Raw genomic sequence first — 15,473 nt, forward strand, 5'->3', positions numbered from 1 at the left:
TAAGGGCTGTTGCTATTGCTATCCTTATCTCTGCACTGTGACATGCACAGGCTTAAGAATAAAGATGCACTGTACTCCCCTCACCTCCATTATGATTATCACTAGATTAAGCAGTGTAACGTTATAGTTAAGATTCTGCTTTGGATGAAGGCAGCCCCAAGTTCAGGATTTGGCCCATCCAATTCAAAGACTCAGCAATTTCACTGCCTAAGCTTTGGAGAATCCCTGCTAGAAAGGGGAGATACTGTAGGGGATGACCAGGCTGAGCCCGAGGGAGGGGTTAAACACATCATAAGTCACGGGTTCCTGCGTGCCCACAAGAGATCTAAGCCCAGCCAACCTTGAATTCTGTTGATTTTTATTTACCACCAATTTCCTTTGACCGTTAGTAGCTCAGATTTTTGTAGCGAGTTTTAAGTTCGCATTACATCTTTATACTCATTTGCTGCTTGAATCCCCTGATTTCCTCGGCGCTTGACAGATATTACCAATGCAAGACAGGCTCAGAATCTAGTTTGGGTCAGATTTCTATCACCCCAGTGATTTTTTTTTTCATGAACATGCAAACCTCAGTTAAGAGATGTCCAACTTGTTCCCTCCCTCAATCCTAGACAGCCCCCTTTTCTCAGAGTTGAAACCCCCTATACTAGGATAATTGTGTCCATGTCTTCCCTAGGATGATCCCATTGGGAACCTCAATACAGCTTTTGAAGTGGCTGAGAAATATCTGGATATCCCCAAGATGCTGGACGCAGAAGGTAAGAGAAGCTCAACGTGGTTTAAAAATGTAGGATTGGACCGGAGCAGAGTAGGTTGGGGATGCTCCTGTGGCTGGTGAACTTGTTCACCCGAGGGGCAGGTGAAGGGGACACATCTGCGTTCAGGCTTACTTGCTCTCTTGCATTATCAAGCTGCTTGAGCCGCGATGGCACAGTGGTTAGAGTGCAGTACTGCAGGCTCCTTCTGCTGACTGCCGGCCACCTGCAATTTGGCAGTTCAAATCCCATCAGGCTCAAGGTTGACTCAGCCTTCCGTCCTTCCGAGATCGGTAAAATGAGGAGCCAGATTGTCGGGAGAAAGAGGCTGTCTCTGTAAACCGCTTAGAGAGGGCTGTAAAAGCACAGTGAAGCTGTTTATAAGTTTAAGTGCTATTGCTATTCTTATCAGAGTAAGTGCTGGGTTGGCTGAGGGGCAAATCTTCTGAAAAGAAAATGCTTCTTCGTGTTCTGCTTCCATCATCTGTTTCTTTTCCTGGTTCCTCTCTGCAGATATTGTCAACACCCCCAAACCAGATGAGAAAGCCATCATGACATACGTTTCTTGTTTCTATCATGCTTTTGCTGGTGCGGAGCAGGTAAAAATCAAGTTTCTTCCTTAGGCGTTGAACTTTATAGGAGGCAAGACTCGGTGGGACAAACTAATATATATAGACTTGTTTTGTGTAGATAAACCTCGACTTATGACCACAATTGAGCCCAGGATTTATGTTGCTAAGTGATAAATTTGTAAAATGAGCTTTGCCCCATTTTACGACTTTCCATGCCACGTTTGTTAAGTGAATCACTGCAGTTGTTATGTTAGAAACAGGGTTGTTAAGTGAATCTCCGTTGACTTAACTTGTCACAAGGTCGCAAAAGGGGATCACCCGACTCCAGGACTCTGTCCGTCATAAGTATGAGTCCATTACCAAGCATCTGAATCTAAATCATTTGACCATGGGGATACTGCAATAGTCGTAAGTGTATAAAATGGTCATATGTCCCTTTTTTCAATGCTGTTGTAAGTTTGAACGGTCACTAAATGTGCTGTTGTAAGTCGAGTACTACCTGTACTCTTCCCCTCATGTCATTTTCTGGGGCTTTTGCAGAATTCACTCCTGGTGAATTCAATCCTGCCAAATCAGGATTAGTTTAAAATACCATAAACTGTTTTGCTTTGTTATCTTTCAGTTAAGATATTTTTTTTCCAAAGACATGTATGTTTAGCCTGTACAGGAGAAATAGAAAAACCCAGGGAGTTCCTTTCTCCCCATCTCCTGGGTGGGGGCAGAGGGAGAGAGAAAATATTTTTTATGGTGTGTTATAAATCATGTCTGCTTCTCCCCCCCACCCCCCTTTGCTTCCAGGCTGAGACAGCAGCCAATAGGATCTGCAAAGTGCTGGCTGTCAATCAAGAGAATGAGAAACTGATGCAGGAGTATGAAAAGCTGGCCAGTGAGGTAACTTGCATCTTTAATTTCCTTGCAGGAAAAGTTCTAGAACTAGGTCCATTTTTATTCCCCGGGGAATAAAAGCGGAATTAGCGAGGATGGAAGGAAGAACGGGGGTGGGGGGGAAGGAGGATAACTGATACGTTAATATCCAGATTGGGCAGAGGGTATTAGAAAGGAGAATGCAGAGTAACAGAGTTGGAAGGGACCTTGGAGATCTGCTAGTCCAACCCATTGCTCAACCAGGAGACCGAAACACCAAACTGCAATCTTTATTTTAAATCAGATCAAATCTTTTCCTCTGGATTGCATATTATCAGGCTTGAGAGTTGTAAGCAATTAGAGTGCAGAGCTTGAAAACATTATAGCAAATCCATAGGGGGGGAGTGATGACGGACACAGCAAAGGATGTGGATCCCCACTGGCTCCTAACATTTCCTTTTGGGGGGGGGGGGTGGCAAAGGCAAACTATTGTCCCAAGTGTGATAGGTTTCCCTTAAGGCAAAAGGAAAGAGGAAGAACCTAATCATGATCCTTGTTGAAAATAAGTAAGGATCGCACATCAATTTCTCTATGGTTTCTGATTTTGGATCAAAACCGTAGCATCCTCATGCAAATATGTATTTTAACAAATAAAGGCAGGAAGCCATGAATTCAAGTCTCACCTTAGCCATGAAAGCCGGCTGGGTGACTTTAGGTCAATCACCAGGAGACGGGGAGTTCTAGTCCTGCCTTAGGAATGGAAGGCAGCTGGGTGACTTTGGGCCAATCCCTTCTCTCTCTCAGCCCAATGCACCTCACAGGGTTGTTGTGGGGAAAATAGGAGGTGTGTTGGATATGTGCACCTCCTTGAGTTATTTGTAAAAGTAATAAAGGCGAGATGCAAAGAGAGAGTGAGAGAGAGATGGAGATGGCTAGAGAGTAGATGATAGATAGATAGATAGATAGATAGATAGATAGATAGATAGATAGATAGATAGATAGATAGATGATAGATAGATAGATAGATAGATAGATAGATAGATAGATAGATAGATAGATAGATAGATAGATAGATAACCATAGATATTGATAGAGGGAGGAAGGGAGGGATAGGTAGAGAGGGAGATGGCTAGAGATATAGATGCTAGATAGATGGTGGGTGGGTGGATGGATGGATGGACAGACGGACGGACGGATGGATGGATGGATAGATAGATACTGTAGATATTGATGGAGGGAGGGAGGGAAAAGATAGAGATGGAGAGTAGAAGATTGATAGAGGTAGATAAAGAAAGAGATAGATAGATAGATAGATAGATAGATAGATAGATAGATAGATAGATAGATAGATAGATAGACAGATAGATAGATATGCCCCAAAGGAAGATTGAGTTAACAGTGATTCCCAAGGCCCCCAGAGATGACCGATCCTCTTTCTCCTGGGCAGCTGCTGGAATGGATCCGCCGCACCATCCCCTGGCTGGAGAACCGGGTGCCGGAGAAGAACATGGCCGCCATGCAGCGCAAGCTGGAGGACTTCCGGGACTACCGCCGTGTGCACAAACCTCCCCGTGTCCAGGAGAAATGCCAGCTGGAGATCAACTTCAACACCTTGCAGACCAAGCTGCGCCTCAGCAACCGTCCAGCCTTCATGCCCTCCGAGGGGAAGATGGTCTCTGTAAGTCAATGAGCAGAAATGGGGGAGCCCCACAAGCCATGGGGGAGGCTGGGCTTCACATTGGCTGGCTACAGGTTTTCCCGAAAGCCTCCTTGGTTTCTGAAAGCATCTGGCTGGAGCATCAATCCTCTTTCGTTGTTAGTCACAAAGTCATGTCCAACCCATCCCCACCCCATGGACAACGTTCCTCCAGGCCTTCCTGTCCTCTCCCATCCTCTGGAGCCCATTGAAGCTCAGGCCAACTGCTTCGGTGACTCCATCCAGCCACCTCCTTCTCTGCCGTCCCCTTCTTCTTCTTTTGCCCTCCGTCGTTCCCAGCATCAGGCTCTTCTCCAGGGAGTCCTTCCTTCTCATCAGGTGGCCAGATTCATCCTCTACTTCCACAATTTTGCCATGCCTGTGAAAACTTCAGAAGGAGTTTCTTCCTTTCTTTGTTGCTTTTTTATTTCAAGACACGTCTGGGAGATATCCCTCGAAGACATTCCTATCTAGCGGAATACTTCTTATTTTTAATTAAATCAAACAATTAAAATGGGGTTTCCCAACCTTGGCAACTTGAAGACCTGTGGACCAACTCCCAGAATTCTGGGAGTTGAAGTCCATGGGTCTTCAAGTTGGCAAGGTTGGGTAACCTTGCATTCAAGGTTTCCAAAACTTGTTGAAGAGCTAGTCTAGGTTAAGGCCATGCCACTTTCTGAGAAAAGGAAGTATTTCATAAATATAGAGCTAACTCCAAAGAGGCTTGCTTACCAGATTTTTTTACAGGCTGGAAAAGGAAGAGAAATATTAAAAAGCAACAAATGTGAAGCTTACATGACCTTTTGCACGCAAGCAAAAATCCCTTCATTTTTGAAAAACTATCTCCAAGAGAGAATTCTCAAGTGTAGCGTCTATAAAAAGTTTCAACATTGCAGTGTTTAATTTGCAGAATTGGCCTTGCAGTCTGCAGGTTTATTAACTGATGCCAGCGAACTTGGTGCTATTAAAGCACTTCATTAAAACAGCTCATTAAAAGCATTTTCTCAGCAAGGTTTGCTTTTCATTATCCTTACACTCTTTTGACACTAAGATTTGTTCACCTTGACCTTTTAAGTAGCAGAAGCTTTGTGGTTTAAAAATCTCTATTTTTGGCACTGGGTTGCTAAGGATTCATTTCATGTTGTTACATTAAAAAAAAATAATGGCTTACTTCTTTTTTTTTTTTGACTCTGCCTTGTTCTCACGATCTTGAGCTGAATCCATAACGTTATCTTATCAAAAAAATAGAAATGAAGACAGATTGCCATCTATTAAACAACTAAAAATACTCCGTCAAATCATATCCTTAGTCAACGCATAAAAAAAGCTAAATGGTAACAAAAAGATAAAAATACATGAAAAATAAATTCCTTCGCTTACCCATTTGTTAGGCAGAGTGCCAAGAAAGCTGTTTTAATCAGTTGCTTACTTGCTCTTGATTCACCCACTGAAAATAAAATAAATTACTGCCTTCAAAAGAACAGGAATTAAGACTAGCTTCCCTTCTTGTAGCCCCTAAATGTTTTAGTGTTTATTCAGCAGAGATTAAGAGGAGGGTTTGAGATCTTAAGACATGTTGCTCCTCTGTGGCTCTGCTTTCAGCTCAGTGAAAAACTGGTGACTTAGTTTTCCAAAGATTTGTTTAATTAACTGAATAACAGAGTTGGAAGGAACCTTGGAGATCTTCTAGTCCAACATCCTTCTCAGTCAGGAAACCCTACAACATTTCAGACAAATGATGGTCCAATCTCATCTAAAGACCTCCAGTGATGGAGCACTCACAACTTCTGGTGGCAAGCTGTTCCACTGGTTAATTGCTCTCACTGTTAGGAAGTTTCTCTTTAGTTCTAAGTTGCTTCTCTCCTTGATTAGTTTCCATCCATTGCTTCTTGTCCTGCCCTCAGGTGCTTTGGAGAATAGTTTGACCTCCTCTCTCTTATTTGTAGTGGCCTCTCAAATATTGGAAGACTACAATCAGGACATTCGGAGGTGACATTGATCAATCACATTTTTAAACTGCCCATCTCCCTTAACAGAGGGATTCTGGACAGCATACAATAAAATATGAACATATAAAGACAATATATACAAGTTTAAAAAATTAAATAAAAGAGGCAAGGGTACTTAAAACACATTTTAAAAAATTAATTCAAAGGCGAAGGGAGGGTTCTCAGGGCACTAGCCAGCCCCAGGATTCCATGCTCCTCTGGACTCCCCCTCCAAGGCTGCAGAGCCATATTTTCACTCTTCCCTGGAAGGTCAGGAGGGTGGGTGGCTGTCTTCCCTTGGGAGGTTGTGGAGAATGTTTCACAGGGCAGGGGCCACAGCAGAGAAGGCTCATTTCTTGGGACCCCCCCCCCCAAATTGGAGTTTTTTAATTGATGGGGTCCACAGCATACCTTTCCTGCATGACCAGGTGGGATGGGCAGACATCCTGGGAGATAGACAGATGTCGCTTCATAAAAGACATCTTTGGGAGCGAGAAGAAATGCAGGAGGATTTCTGAAGGTGGGTGATAGGTAGCAAATGAGCTGGGACCCTCCCTTGGCTGAGGCTGTCCTCCCCCCTGTGCCTACAGGACATTGCCAATGCCTGGAAAGGTCTGGAACAAGTTGAGAAAGGGTATGAAGAATGGCTGCTGACAGAGATCAGGCGCCTGGAGCGCCTGGACCACCTGGCTGAGAAGTTCAAGCAGAAGGCCACTCTGCACGAGAACTGGACCAGAGGTATCTGCGGAGACCCCGACAGAATCCCCTTCTCTGCTCATGTTTGTTTATTTAGGCATATAATACATGGACTAGCAGTGGAGTGGTGTGGTGGCCTAGAGGTGGAGCTCTCGCCTCACAATCAGGAGGCTGTGAGTTCAATCCTAGGTAGAGGCAGACATTTCTCTCTCTGGGCACTGAGAATATATCTGCTGAACAAAATTCCGCATTGGCGACAAGAAGGGCATCTGCCCAGTAAACACTCTGCTAGCTCCATTCAGTTGCCCAGAACTCCACCCCACAAAGGATTATGGGGTTGTTAAATGATGATGATGATGATACATGGACGAGCATTATATATTAACATTTCAGCTAGGTGAGCAAAACACAATAAAATGTAAATGTCAAAAACAGATCTGTGTTCAGATAGCTAACCATTGAAGCGCAGCAGCATTGATATTTTTAAAAATTAAACACTGGACCCGTATATGCCCTCAGCTTACAGCCGGTCACGATCTAGTTTGATGTGGGACTCTGCAGTCACACTGAGGGGAGGGTACTCTGCCCCATTTATACGGAGATGCTCTCAATCAACCTTCAGCCCCCTCCCCTCAGCCGGGCCTTTAGCTCCCCTCTGCTTCCTTTCCCCCCAGGGAAGGAAGAAATGCTGTCCCAGAAGGACTACGAATCAGCTACACTCTATGAGATCCGGGCACTGATGCGCAAGCACGAGGCCTTTGAGAGCGACCTGGCCGCCCACCAGGACCGCGTGGAGCAGATAGCGGCCATCGCTCAGGAGCTCAAGTAGGTGTCAACAAGCTGGCAGCAGCTTTATGGAGAAACACAAGCACCTCGTGTCATCAGTTCTTCTCCCCAGTTCTTCCTACTAGGATGGCTGCCCCAAGCCTGAAGCCCGACACTGCATGAGGCCTCTAAATGACTTGGGAACCTGGCCACCAAAGAGAGGAACAATGTATATACTTATAGCAATAGCATTTAATACTTATAGACCGCAGATTTATAAACCACTTCATGGTGCTTTACATCCCCGCTTTAAGGGGCTTCCTGATAATCTGGGTCCTCATTTTACTGACCTCAGAAAGATGGAAGGCTGAGCCAACCTTGAGCAGGTCAGGATCGAACTGCTGGCAGTCAGTAGAATTTGCCTGCAATGCTGCATTCTAACCACTGCGCCACCATGGCAAGAATAGCATACCATAGTACTAGAAGTAGCACTTATATACCGCTTCACAATGCTTCACAGCCCTCTCTAAGCCATTTACAGAGTCTGTCTCTTGCCCGCAACAACCTGGGTCCACATTTTAGCGACCTTGGAAGGATGGAAGGCTGAGTCCGCCTTGAGCCGGTCAGGATCAAACTGCTGGCAGTTGGCAATGAGTTAGTCTGCAATGCTGCCTTCTAACCACTGCACCACCATGGATCTTATATAGAATAATAAAGTTGGAAGGGACCTTGGAGGTCTTCTGGTCCAACCCCCTGCTCAATATACATCATACTTTATGTGTATATACATACGTATGTACATACGTATATGTAAGTGTGTGTGTGTGTGTATTTATTTCAGTTTCAAAGACCAAACTAAAAGGAAAAAGAACATATGTATTTGTGAACCTGCTTAAGATGGATTAAAGCCATGTTTTTCAACTTTGGCAACTTTAAGAGACACAGAATTAGACTCCCAAAAAGCACATCTTAAAGTTGCTAAGGTTGAGAAACGCTGGATTAAAAGAAGGAACAAATAAGATAAAATCAAGCCAGATAGTGTGGACTTCCAGATGATCCATTCTGCACAGGCATTCAGGGCCTGGAAAAACAAAAAGGACTGTGTCTCAAAAACTTTCTCCCTGCAGTGAGCTGGACTACCACGATGCAGCCTCTGTGAACTCCCGCTGCCAGGCCATCTGTGACCAATGGGATACCTTGGGGACACTCACTCAGAAGAGAAGGGATGCCCTGGAGGTGAGAAAGGGGCTGACAGGTTGAGACAATGAAGGTCTCTCCTTGGATGTGGCTCATGGGTTTGGGGGGGAAGGTGTGGACCAGGCAGACGTCTCCCTCTCAGGATTTTCATCCAGCGTTCTTTTCCCTCTGCCCAGCGGGTGGAGAAGCTGCTGGAAACCATTGATCAGCTGTATCTGGAGTTTGCCAAGAGAGCCGCCCCATTCAACAATTGGATGGACGGAGCAATTGAGGACCTCCAGGACATGTTCATCGTGCACAGCATCGAGGAGATCCAGGTCGGCCTCAGGATAGCAATGGCACTTAGACTCATATACCCCTTTACAGTGCTTTTACAGCCCTCTCTTAAGCGGCTTACAGCCTCTTGCCCTCCAACAATCTGGGTCCTCATTTTACCCACCTCGGAAGGACGGAAGGCTGAATCAACCTCGAGTCAGTCAGGATCAAATTGCTGGCAGCGGTCAGAGTTTGCCTGCAATACGGCATTCTAACCACTGGGAAGGAAAAAAGAAGGAAGGAGGGAGGGAGGGAAGGAAGGGCAAATAGCACTTATATACTGCTTTACCGTGCTTCACAGCCCTCTCTAAGCGGTTTACAGAGTCAGCCTCTTGCCCCCAACAATCTGGGTCCTCATTTTACCCACCTCGGAAAGGACGGAAGGCTGAGTCAACCTCGGGCCCCATCAGAACTGAACTCCTGGCAGTGGGCAGAGTCATCCTGCCATGCTGCGCTCTAACCACTGCGCCACCATGGCTCCTAGGATGGCGCCCAAACTTCTCCAGGCCCTTTTAGGCACCCACTGACCGAAGCTCTTTCTTCTCTCCTTCAGAGCCTGATCACAGCCCACGAGCAGTTCAAAGCCACCCTGCCAGAGGCCGACAAGGAGCGCATGGCCATCCTGGGCATTCAGAACGAGATCCAGAAGATTGCTCAAACCTACGGCATCAAGCTGTCGGGCCTGAACCCCTACACCACCCTCTCCCATCACGACATTGCCAACAAGTGGGACAAGGTGAGAACCCAACAAGGATTAGGAATGGGAGAATCTGGGGTGGGTGGGTGGGTGGGAATCTATTTTTTCCAGGCTGAATTGGATCCCTTGTAAATTGCTGCCCTCCATCCATGTTCGGTATTTATCTATCTGGGACCACAATGGAGCCCAAAATTTCTGTTGATAGGGCAAAGGCAGTTGCTAAGTGAGTTGTGCCCCATTTTACAACCTTTTTTGCATAGTTCTTAAGTGAATCATGTGATCGTTAAGTGAATCTGGCTTCCCCAGCGACTTTGCTTGTCAGAGGGTCACAAAAGGGGATCGCATGACCCCGGGACACAACAACCGTCATAAAAACAAGCCAGTTGTCAAGCATCCGAATGTTGCCTGGGGATGCTACAACGGTCATACGTATGAAAAATGGTCGTAAGTCATTTCAGTGCCATTGTAACTTTGAATTGTCACTATATGAACTGTTGTAAGTCGAGGACTGTCTGTAGAAGATAATATTTGTAGCTCAGTGGGGTCCTTGGTGGGGTTTTTTCTTGCAGACATTTCATCGCCCATCTGGGTAACATCATCAGTGCTAGAAGGGAGTGTTTTTTCTTCTGTAGGAACACTGACGATGTTACCTAGTTGGGTAATGAAACATCTGCAGACAACAACCAAGCTCAGAAAGCACCAAACACCCCATATTATTGTCGTTTCCTGCTTTAAAGGGGCAAGATTTGGGGTGGGGAGGGTGGCATTACTTTTCTCAGTGAGATTTTAAACACCAGTTTGCTTTCTCTCCTTCCATTTAGGTGAAACAGCTGGTTCCACATCGTGACCAGACCTTGCAGGAAGAACTGGCAAGGCAGCAAGCCAACGAACGCCTACGACGTCAATTCGCCGCCCAAGCTAATATCATTGGTCCCTGGATCCAGACCAAGATGGAGGTCAGGCCTTCCTTCTCTTGCCCACATCAATACTGTGCTTCCTGTTCCTCTGGCGGGATGGGGCAGACTAGGACTGGTTATCGAGTAGGCCCAGCTTGCTGACTGGGGAATTCTGGGAGTTGAAGTCCACGCATCTTTAAGTTGCCAAAGTTGAGAAACGCTGCCCTAATCTAAATCGGAATGGGGCAACTCTCCACAGTCAACTCACCTTGGGGCAACTCGACTGCAGGACAATTTAAATTTACTTACCCAAAATAAATTTTTAAAAAATGTTTTAATTTTTCTCATTCCCATTTCATTCTTTCCCTCATTTTAGCAATAGCAATAGCAGTTAGACTTATATACCGCTTCATTGGGCTTTCAGCCCTCTCTAAGCGGTTTACAGAGTCAGCATATTGCCCCCAACAATCCGGGTCCTCATTTCACCCACCTCGGAAGGATGGAAGGCTGAGTCAACCCTGAGCCGGTGAGATTTGAACAGCCGAACTGCAGAACTGCAGTCAGCTGAAGTAGCCTGCAGTGCTGCATTTAACCACTGCGCCACCTCGGCTCTTGCAACTTTTCTTTAATGATTCTATTCCACCATTTCTTTAGTATTGGTGTCACTCTTACCCCACAATGAGTTGCCCGCCATTGAATTGGCCGTGGCGAGTTGGCCACAATGAATTGTCATAGAATCAATCCAAATACCTTTTCAATATAGAGGCCATTTAAAGCATTCACACTAGAGAAACATGTAAGCTGGGGAAAAAAACATAGGGGGCTAGTCTAACGATGGATCAGAAGAGACAAATAAGTATAAAACACTTAAAATTGTTTTTCTTAGACCTGCATTTCCAATTTGCAAAATCCCACCAGCTTCTGGCGACCAAGGATGCCTCGTAATATTTGTGGGAAGAAAGCCCCGGGGAGAATTTGAACCAGGTTCCCGTCCCTTAAGTCAAAATTCTCTTTTTAACCCCTCCAGGAAATCGGTCATGTCTCCGTGGACATAAGTGGACCTCTCGAGGACCAAATGAACCAACTGAAGCAGCACGAGCAAAATATTATCAATTACAAAGTGAATATTGACAAGCTGGAGGGCGACCACCAGCTCATCCAGGAAGCTCTCGTTTTCGACAACAAGCACACCAACTACACCATGGAAGTAAGCGCCTGGACATAGGAGGGCAAGGAAAGCAGTGGGAAATACTGGGGGTCAACTCACAAAGCCTCCCTGGCCTGCTCTGGAGTTGCCATAGGAAAGGGGGGGGATGGAAAACCGATGAAACAGCATGGCAGCAAAAGACAGACACATTCCAGACTTATCTCTCTCAAGGCTGTATCCCAGGGTTACTTACAAAAGCCGGAGGGGAGTGATCTCTACAATCTGTGAAGTTGTCCCATTGGCGAATGTGATTGATGACACACCCTGGCGGGAGGGGGGGAACAGGGTCATGATTGGGGCCATAAATTACGTAGGGGCTTGGGAAATGCTGACACGAAGCTCCTAATAAATAACTGGATTTCTGTTGCAGTTTGGCTGGAGGCTCATGATTTAATTAGGGCACTCGTAGTCCTTGATTTATGACCTCTATTGGGTGCAGAATTTCCATTGCTAAGCAAATCAGTTATTAACGACCTTTTTCGCCAGGGTGGTTAAGCGAATCACTACAGCGAAATCATGAGGTTGTTGAGTGAATCCAACTTCCCCCATTAACTTTGCTTGTTGAGAAGGCTGCAAATGGGCCCCTGCAACTGTTGCCAAGTGACTGTGGGATCATGTGACAGGACCCAAATTTTGATCATGGGACTGGGGGATCACGTGACGGTCCATAAGCACAAGGACCAGCCGTAAGCCATTATTTTCAGTGCCACTGTAACCTTGAACGGTCACTAAACGAATGGTTATAAGTCCAGGACTATCTGCCTGTGCCTGAGACATTTGTCAACGACGCCAGCCAAAATTTCCAAGCAAAGTTCTAAATCAAATGAGAGTGAGCGTTTTCATGTCTTTCGACATGCCAAGTTCGGTCTGTTTCTCTGCATGTTTATAAAAGAAAGAAAGAGGAATCTCTCTTATTCCTGCCTCTTCTTCTCTACCGCTCTCCTCCTCCTCCTCCTCGTCTTGACCGCAGCACATCCGCGTGGGCTGGGAGCAGCTCTTGACCACGATTGCCCGCACCATCAATGAAGTCGAGAACCAGATCCTGACCCGCGATGCGAAAGGCATCAGCCAAGAACAGATGAACGAGTTCCGGGCCTCCTTCAACCATTTCGACCGGGTGGGTAGCAGACCGTTCTTGTGCCACCATCTCTGTTAACAAAAATACCTCTTCATGGTGTTTGGGGTGGGGACGGGGAGGCTGTCACTCAAGCCACACACTGGGGGACTTTCCGAGTCTCCCCCTCCGCTTCTCACCTTTTCCCACTTTTGACTCATTGCAGAAACGAAATGGCCTGATGGACCCTGACGACTTCCGGGCCTGCTTGATCTCCATGGGATACGACCTGGTAGGGGACCAGCCTGAACTGGGAGGATTGTGTTCTGTGTACCTGCGGCATCTCTTGGAGGGGAGGGGCATTAGAGAGTGAGATTTTAACCTTGCGCATGTATATATAGCGATAAAGGAGACTATTTGCAGCTCAGGGTTGAAATGTGGGGTCCTTGGCACTCTCTGTGCTGCATTGTTTTTTTGAAGACATTTCATCATCCAACTACGTAACATCATCAAGTGTTAGTTGAGGGAGAGAGGGAGGGAGAAAGGGAGGGAGATGAGAGAGATGAGAGAGAGAGAGAGAGAGAGAGTGATATAGATGATAGATAGATATAGTGATATAGATATAGGGGGATAGAGATGTTAGAGAGAGAGTGATAGAGTGATAGATAGATAGATAGATAGATAGATAGATAGATAGATAGATAGATAGATAGATAGATAGATAGATAGATTGATAGATAGATATAGGGTGATAGAAATGTTAGAGAGAGAGTGAGAGTGATAGATAGATAGATAGATAGATAGATAGATAGGTAGGTAGGTAGGTAGGTAGGTAGGTAGGTAGGTAGGTAGGTAGGTAGGTAGGTAGGTTTTGGTATAGATGATATAGTGATGGATAGAGTGATACATAGATAGTGATAAATAGATGTATAGATATGACAGAGAGAGATAGATAGATGATAGATAGATAGATAGATAGATAGATAGATAGATAGATAGATGATAGATAGATAGATAGACAGACAGACAGACAGACAGACAGACAGACAGACAGACAGACAGACAGACAGACAGACATAGATAATGGTCTTGCAGCCCTCTGAGGAAGCCCATATAGGCTGTGTCAAGCTGGGAGGGAAACTTTTAACTCTTTCCTCCAAGGATGCAAAGCTGCCATCATCAAAGCCGTTGGGAGTATTTGGCTCAGCTGCAGAACCGGTTTGGTTTATGGCCTCTAGCCTGCCAATGCCCTTGCCAGTTTCCTGAAGTTCTCCTTCCTCTAATGGATTAAGGCTGGTTTTATAGCCTTTTTTTTATTTCCCAGAGAGGCTGAGATTGCCAGGAAATAAGCAGTGGGAGAAAAAAGGGAGAGAACCACCTGGACAGCAGCATTACTTAAAGGGACTATTTAGCCTTCATGTCTAGATTAAAAAAAAAACAGAATTCAGTTATCTTTGGGATTTTGCATTTCTCCCGATGCTGGGGTGCTGTTTCTGGATAGAAAAAATAAAAATGAGGAGGTAAATGTATTGAATTAAAGAACGGTGTTTAAATTTTAAAGATGGCAGAATGAACATCAAGAGACTGGTGTGGATTTAGAAAGCGACCGATGTCCTCTTCCCCATCATTTTTCAATTTTTTCCTCTCTTGGATAAAACAAATTGCACGAACTGACTATCAATCCAGTTCCTTTGCTCAGACAAACGCTTCACTTGTTGGTTTTAGACAATAAAATTACCGGTTGTCTGTATGATGGAAACAATGTCTGAAAAGGGGGAAGGGGGAGCTCTGCCAGGCAGCTTTGAGCTGTCCCACTCTGGGGCCTGCAGATTTGTCTGAATCGGGCAGAGAATCCACCCATCGGGGATCTTTCCTCTCACTCCCTAGGGCGAAGTGGAGTTTGCCCGTATCATGACCCTGGTGGATCCCAACAACACGGGAGTGGTGACCTTCCAAGCATTCATTGACTTCATGACCCGGGAGACAGCCGAGACCGACACGGCTGAACAGGTCATTGCCTCCTTCAAGATCCTAGCTTCAGACAAGGTGAGTCAGGAGAGGGCTGGAAGGGCGGTGTGTGTGTGTGTGTGCAGGAGAGAGATTCCGCCTCGGCCACACCAGTTTCGAAAGGGACTTTTATTTACAAGTGGGATTAAACCTAGATTAGCTAAAGAGAATCAGCATCCTGGATTCCGCCTGTCAGTTCTGCGGTTTTTTGCTGTTCTGACATAGGCTTCCCCAGCAGCACGAAGCCTCGTCCTCATCCCAATAAACCCCTTTTATTGAATTGAATTCCTCTCCAGCAAAGTCTTTCCTCTCCCACAGTCAGCCTTCCCCAGACTCCAGGGCCGCCCCATGTTCCTCCCCAACCCTCCTCACTGTCCGAGTCTGCTGCCACCTCTGCTAGTTGCTGGTGGGCCACAACATTTGCCATCTCTGCTTCCCCCTTTCCCCACCGGCGAAAATCCTTTCTCTACTGGACGAGGAAACGCCAGCCCCCCTTCCCAAACCTGCCCTATGATCCCAGTTATTCTTCAATTAATGGTTTACAGTGGGCCAGCTCTGCCTCAGTGAGGCAGGAGACGAGGGAGTTGATCGTGATGGGCCTCTCCCTGTATCAGAGTCCTTTTTCTAGCGGCAGGAAGGACGCCCAGAGGCTTCCCACCCCATATCAGCCCAGCAAGTAGCAAGTCATCTGAGCTGGTCTGGCCTTCAGCCCCACGACAGACCCCCTCAAACCTAGCATTCCTAGGAAGCTCCTTCATATCACT

General features: G+C 46.0%; 1 protein-coding gene across 1 annotated transcript in view; it reads left to right on the forward strand.

Annotated features, from left to right (window-relative positions):
- The window catches only part of ACTN3 (actinin alpha 3), a 42,449-nt gene that overhangs the window by 25,808 nt on the left and 1,168 nt on the right, over nucleotides 1–15,473 (forward strand). The window contains exons 7-20 of the mRNA XM_087705305.1: nucleotides 677–758; nucleotides 1,269–1,354; nucleotides 2,126–2,218; nucleotides 3,639–3,869; nucleotides 6,466–6,613; nucleotides 7,246–7,396; nucleotides 8,464–8,572; nucleotides 8,710–8,850; nucleotides 9,402–9,584; nucleotides 10,367–10,501; nucleotides 11,469–11,648; nucleotides 12,619–12,765; nucleotides 12,929–12,994; nucleotides 14,590–14,748. Of these exons, the coding sequence (XP_087561431.1) occupies nucleotides 677–758; nucleotides 1,269–1,354; nucleotides 2,126–2,218; nucleotides 3,639–3,869; nucleotides 6,466–6,613; nucleotides 7,246–7,396; nucleotides 8,464–8,572; nucleotides 8,710–8,850; nucleotides 9,402–9,584; nucleotides 10,367–10,501; nucleotides 11,469–11,648; nucleotides 12,619–12,765; nucleotides 12,929–12,994; nucleotides 14,590–14,748 (1,911 nt within the window). The remainder of the gene's footprint in view (nucleotides 1–676; nucleotides 759–1,268; nucleotides 1,355–2,125; nucleotides 2,219–3,638; nucleotides 3,870–6,465; nucleotides 6,614–7,245; nucleotides 7,397–8,463; nucleotides 8,573–8,709; nucleotides 8,851–9,401; nucleotides 9,585–10,366; nucleotides 10,502–11,468; nucleotides 11,649–12,618; nucleotides 12,766–12,928; nucleotides 12,995–14,589; nucleotides 14,749–15,473) is intronic.

This window comes from Thamnophis sirtalis, unplaced genomic scaffold, assembly GCF_051295495.1.
Source record: "Thamnophis sirtalis isolate CommonGarterSnake01/CBP01778 unplaced genomic scaffold, rThaSir2_p1.2 scaffold_2, whole genome shotgun sequence".
NCBI classification, from domain to species: domain Eukaryota; kingdom Metazoa; phylum Chordata; class Lepidosauria; order Squamata; family Natricidae; genus Thamnophis; species Thamnophis sirtalis.